The sequence below is a fragment of the Alligator sinensis genome, unplaced genomic scaffold, assembly GCF_000455745.1.
Source record: "Alligator sinensis unplaced genomic scaffold, ASM45574v1 scaffold176_1, whole genome shotgun sequence".
Classification (NCBI taxonomy): Eukaryota; Metazoa; Chordata; order Crocodylia; family Alligatoridae; genus Alligator; species Alligator sinensis.
Genome location: NW_005842471.1, coordinates 406695 through 412738, shown reverse-complemented (window position 1 = coordinate 412738; position 6044 = coordinate 406695). Strand labels below are relative to the sequence as shown.

The window sequence follows — 6044 nt, the reverse complement described above, 5'->3', positions numbered from 1 at the left end:
GGCGGTGGCAGGGGGTCAGGCTAGATGATCTGTTCAGGTCCCTCCTGACCCTAGCTACTATGAAACTATGGATGCAACAAAAACAAATGTTAATGGCTTTTCAGGCATTTGAGCAGGATAGAGTAAGATCACGCTTAACCCCTACGTGCCACTTGGACGACTAATTGGTGAGATCAGAGCCTTCGTTTTGTTCCAGTTAGGAACAAAAGTAAAAAAACTTGAAAATTCTCTCTGAAAGGGAATGGAGCCCTGTCTCCAGTCAGTGAATATTTATAAGAAATGTACCACTGGATTTTTCAAACCAACTCCTAATTATAGAAAGTCATCTTATATCTTACTACAGTAAAAGAAAATGAAAATAGCTGCTATTGTTGATGTACAACATGGTAAGTATGGACCAACCTGGACTTCCAATTTCTGGAAACACCATTAAATTTCACCTCCTTCTTGAATAAAGTGATGTTTGAGGCTTGTTCTCCTTGGCAACAAACCTGTTTCTATCAAAAGGAGAAGTTTTCTTCAACTATTTCATGGAAAATGAGAATTCTCTTTCTTTATATTGCCTTTAATGATATCATTTGCAAAATGTTTTTATTTATGTAAATTTATGTCGTTAAGAGGGTAAATGATTAATGTACTAAATTTGATTATATTCATTAATTTTTTAAATCTTAGTTGCAAGTGATGCACACTTTTATAATAGGGCTTTTGTCCACAATAAAAGAGGAGAACGGAAAAGTATTTTGTGTGAAAAATAACTTTAGACTATATCTGGCAATCTAAACCTGTTGCTTGCGGGGAGCTGGGGAAGTTGGGGGCCTTTCTGAGGTGCCAGGTCATGATTGTTACTTGGAGGTTCAAAAATAAAGATCTGTGTTAACTTCAATTATTTAGAGTTATTCTGTAGAAAAACTCTGTCATAGCATTTTGTAACCTGATGTGTCACAATGCTGTTCTCTGTTGAATGTGCACCTGCATTTTTCCTTTTGAAAAATTTGCAGCCTTTGAACAGGATGTTTTAAGTGTTTCTGCTGCAGTGCTTTTGTCAGTTTTAAGGTTTTGCTTTGTTTTCTTAAGAATTTGTATAAGTGAATTTGACGCAATGTACTCTTTTCAGGAATTATGCCTAATCATAGAAACTCTGCATGAAGCATAATTTTGAAATAATTTTGTTATTGTTGTTTCCTACATAGAATTGAATAAAAGCCGAAGAAAATTGTTTGACCCATCAAACGTACGTGCCTCTTTCCTGGAAGGTGGAGCTAGCGGAAGACTGCCACGTCAGTATCACTCGGACATTGCTAGTATCAGCGGTCGCTGGTAGCAGTATGTTGTGTCTCACAGTCAACTGTAAAGATGGACATGGCAATCCTGTGGACAGCTTTTGCTGCACACCCACCCTCTGCACTTTGGGAGTTTGGGTATCAAGGACCAAAGTATTTTGTCTGCACAAGTACTGTGCCAAAAAAAGAAAACCCTTGTCTGTCATCTTTCAGAACACCAAATGTGGGTTATGTTTTACTCATTTAGAATGGACAGAATTTGCAATAATAATAATATAGGGTTCTTTGTTTAGTATTTTATTACCTATAACTATAATGTATGCACTGAATTTTTACTTTATTGAATGAAGGAAAAATGAAGAGCTGGAATGCCAGAGAGCATAGCTTTTGATTTTATCAAGATGGATTTTTCTGGTACTGCTTAAAATAATTATTAAGGTCTTTCTGCACTTTATGTGTTCTGATTGCTTGTCCTGTGGAAATTTATTTTTCTCTCTTTTATTTCCATATAATATGTTGTATTGGCACTCTTCAAATTTTAAGGTGTTCCTATATTAGGTCAAATCTCACCATCAGGGTACTAAGAATCAATCTGTATGTATATTTTTCCCCCCACAGTTGCCTGAAGAAGCATTCAGAAATCAAACTACCTGGTAGTAGACCAGTCCTATTGTGTTCTTAGGAAGCAATCTAAAACTGTTTGCAACAAAACTAGTTCACTTTAACAAATGTAATGAAAGACTAAAATGGACCTTGCAATATTAACCCTTTGCAGTCATCATATGTAACTTCTGCCTATAATGCTACAACTGATTTTAATGGTTGTCTCAACACAGAGGGCTATTTTTAGTATACTGCCACTAGAGGACATTTATTTATATCAAACTTTTATATGTAGATTCTATACGCTAACAGTACATAACAAATTAAACTGAGATCTACTGAAAATTTCTGGTAGAGAATGAAAGGCATTTATCAAACTGGAGCTGTGCACCATAAGTTTGATGAAGCAGACAACTAATCTAATTTGGCAAGACCACACTGTTGCCATTTATTAAGTGACATATATTACTTACATGACTCTGCATGCAGCAATTAAGCAACATATATGAAATAGATGTTATAGCATCTGTTTTGATTTAGGTTTGTGATTGTCAGCTATGAAGTGCTTAAAACTCTGGGATTTGAACTATTTCTGAAAAATTGGTGTAACAAAAAAAAAAAGTCCATGTGATAACTGTCTAGAGCTAACTATAATATTCTTATACTGTGAAAGTCCAAAAAATATGGCAGTATTATTGCTGCATCTTTTCAGATGTCTGGTTATGGATTTATTGAAGGGTTTTCATATAATGAAGGAAATTATAACATGCCTCTCTTTCTGCAATGCAATATGAACGTTCCAAACATTAATTTGTTGAAAAGCATTCCCATAGGAAATATTGTGAATTATCTGTACTGTAATGTATTATTTATGTTCAGTGTACAAGCCTTTAAAGATGGACATGAACCACTGTCAAGTGCTCTTAAAGAGAAGGCATTAGAATAACCATTTACAGTAGCTAATTTTATACAAAATGGGGTGAAAATAGTTTTGACACTTTCCATGAACAATTATTTTAAGGTGAGAGAAGAAATTCAATATATGGAGACATTTGCACACACAAAGGGAATTTTTGAAAGGTAATTATTCTGAGGGCATTGATGATCAAGCAGTAATAAAGTGGCCTGTTGCAAATAGCAAAAATTAACTGCTCAGTATTGGTTTCAGCCATATCCACTTAATGGTGTGTAGCTGAATAACTTCCACTGTAAATAAAATAGCAGTTAACTCTTTCTGTGTTTAAGATTATAGTATAGATGAACAAGTATAGACCTGCAGGTTGCATGCACACAGTTTTTACACACCAAAGTTATGTGCTCAAATGCCCAAAGTCTATGAACATATCAGATATTGTGTGTATCTTTTAGGCATGCTGAATTTTATGCAAGCAGTTATAGTAGCCAAAGGCCTTAATCCTGCAAATATTTACTCTCATGCTTAGTTTTAAGCATATGAGTAGTCCCACTGAGATAAGGTTACTCATATTTAAAAGTAAGCAGTTGTGTAAGTTATGTTTGCAAGATCACTGCCATGGTTTGAAAATTTAGTAGCATAGAAACATTATAGTTTTACATGATATTTTTAAATAAACATTTAGCAACTCTACATACAAATTTCTTGCAATCTTTTCCTAGTTAGTCTGCTTAATTTTTAAGCTTACCTAATATTAAAATTTAAACATTTTTTCAGAAAAACTACACATCTCATTTTTTTTCAGTTTTTTCATAGGTATATTGCATCTAAACAGTATTATTTTTGGCGGCTGACATTATTACAGTGTTAAGTTGATGTGATCTTTTGCTGAGCAGTGCTTATATCATCCACACCAAAGTAAAAAAGTTCCCAATAATAATATGATCTTGAATAGGTCTGCACATGCACAAAAAACACACTGGAAACTATTTTTCTCACTTTTGATTCCACGAAGGGAATATCACAATACAACATACAGTGTTGTCAATGTTGTATTATGCACAAAATATTTGACTTGCTAGATTAAAATATTAGTTTTAAATCTGTGCCTTAATAGTGACCAGTTATCTGTAAATCTAGAGCAGATACAGACTATTTTTGTGGGTTGTGTCCTTTTAGTGATTTTTTTTAAAGAAAGATGAAATTAAAACATAAAAAATGGGGATTTTTCAAAACTAATCAATTGTTACATGTAAAAAAATAAATTTATATAACCCCCTTATAATCTGATTGGTAAAAGATGTTTTATTTAGACCCTAGCTCTTGAAGCCGTTGCTTCTTAAGAAAACACCAGAACTGAATTTTCACATATTGCAACATACGTTTCTTTCCCATTGACTAATTTCTGTGTGTTACACAATTCACAGTATTTCATAAAAAGTGTTTTCCCCTCTGGCTTTTGATTCTGAATAGTTGTCAAAAAGTTGCAATTTTTTTCCTGGGGTGCCTACCAGAGATTACAATAATTCTGGGACATGGAATCAAACTAACAACTTTTCCTTATTTCTTTCCTGTCAGCATGGAACCTGTACTTGTGAGTGCCAAATCATGGCAGTCATTAACACAAACAAGAATACATAGGGGTTTGGAATCATGGAGATGTGGATTTAGCTCTGCAATTTCATAGGGCTTTTCATGCTGCAGAAATATGGGTAATGGAGCAGGAAGAGGGGTTGGATAAAATCAAGCAGTTTCTTCTGCATTAAGTGGAGCAGCTTCTATCCTTGGCCAATGAAGAATTATTAGTGCCACGGGGTAGTGATGCAAACAGAGATGACCAAGAGAAGCTGAACAACAGCTGATTCCTAGAAACTGTGCCAAGTTCAGTCTAAAACCCCGAGTTTCCCTCAGCATGGAGAAATGTTGCCCTTATCCTCCAGAAGGTTATCATTCCCAGTTGGAAGCCTAAACAATTTTGGTGTTGGTATATCAACTATCAGCTGTTTCCCTGAAAGACTGAAGTGCTCTGATGGAGGTGCTGTCCTGTCATGTCTCAAACTGTTGCCAGGTGTAGGAGGCCATTGATGGCATTTTATGGATGGAGTTTCCAAACTCTTGCACCTATTCTTTGTTTTTCAGATGAGGCCAAAGACTTTATTAACAGGAAGGAGAATTTCCTCATGACATATAGCAAAGCCTGATGTATTACCGTGGAAGATTCACTGGTATTAATGTGAAGTGGCCTGCAAGGTCCATGATGCCAGGATAATTACAATCTTATAGCTGTTGGCTGAAATGAGCAAAAGAGTATTTTCTTTCCAAACCATTGTATGCATTAATGGAACAAGGAATTTTGAAAGGTTTCTTTCTGAGATATCCAAGTCTTGCTTACTGGCTTAGGTAGCTTCTCATTGAACATATGGCCACGAAAAAGGGATCATTAGTGACAGTCTCAGTGGAGCGTATTTTTGGAACACTGAAGCATAAGTGGCAGCAACCTATGAAAAGGTTTTTTACCTTGTTTGATAAATTCTCTGCACAATGCCTACAAAGCATCTAGGAGGGAACCTGGCGCATGAATTGGAGCAAAAAAGTAGAGACATTCTGAACAATTTCTGAGATGACAGTAGTAGAAGGTTTCTCAGTAAAATTCCCCAAATGGAGAGAAAAAAGGTTTGGGGTTGCATTTTTCTCCTACTTTAAGCCAGGTAATTGTTGTGAATCAGTAAATTCCTGTAGCTATGTTCTTACGTTAGAATTTATTAGGTTTTGAGAGTATTGGAAGGAATTTTGTAATACCGTTTATGGTTACAGATGTAAATCAATGAAATTTTTCAGCAGAGTTGTACCAAAATAAACTGAAGTGGCAGGTGATGGCTCTAAGGTTTGATGTAAAGGCTTCCTATTAACAGGCTATTGAGTTTCATTGATTCATAGATTCATACAGTCATAAATTGTTAGGGGCTGGAAGGAACCTTATAGATCATCAGGTCCAGTCCCCCTGCACTAGGCAGGAAAAGACAACTGGGGTCAAATGAGCCCAGCAAGGTGACTGTCCGGTGTCCTTTTGAAGATTTCCAGGGTAGGTGACTGCACCACAACTGGAGGGAGTTTATTCCACAGTCTGGACACCCTGACTGTGAGGGAGTTTTTCCTGGAATTGAACCTGAAGCAGCCTTCCAGGAGTTTGTATCCATTGCTCCTGGTCTTCCCCAGGGGTGCCCTGATGAGCAGCTGTTCAGCGG

The 6044-nt window shown here is 36.1% G+C and overlaps 1 protein-coding gene across 1 annotated transcript in view; it reads left to right on the top strand.

Moving 5' to 3' along the window:
- BICC1 (BicC family RNA binding protein 1) overlaps positions 1–5667 on the top strand; it is a gene marked incomplete at its 5' end in the record, with an annotated part of 236925 nt that extends 231258 nt beyond the window's left edge. The window contains one exon of the mRNA XM_006030884.3: positions 1194–5667. Within this exon, the coding sequence (XP_006030946.1) occupies positions 1194–1324 (131 nt within the window). The remainder of the gene's footprint in view (positions 1–1193) is intronic.
- Positions 5668–6044: the final 377 nt, after the last annotated feature.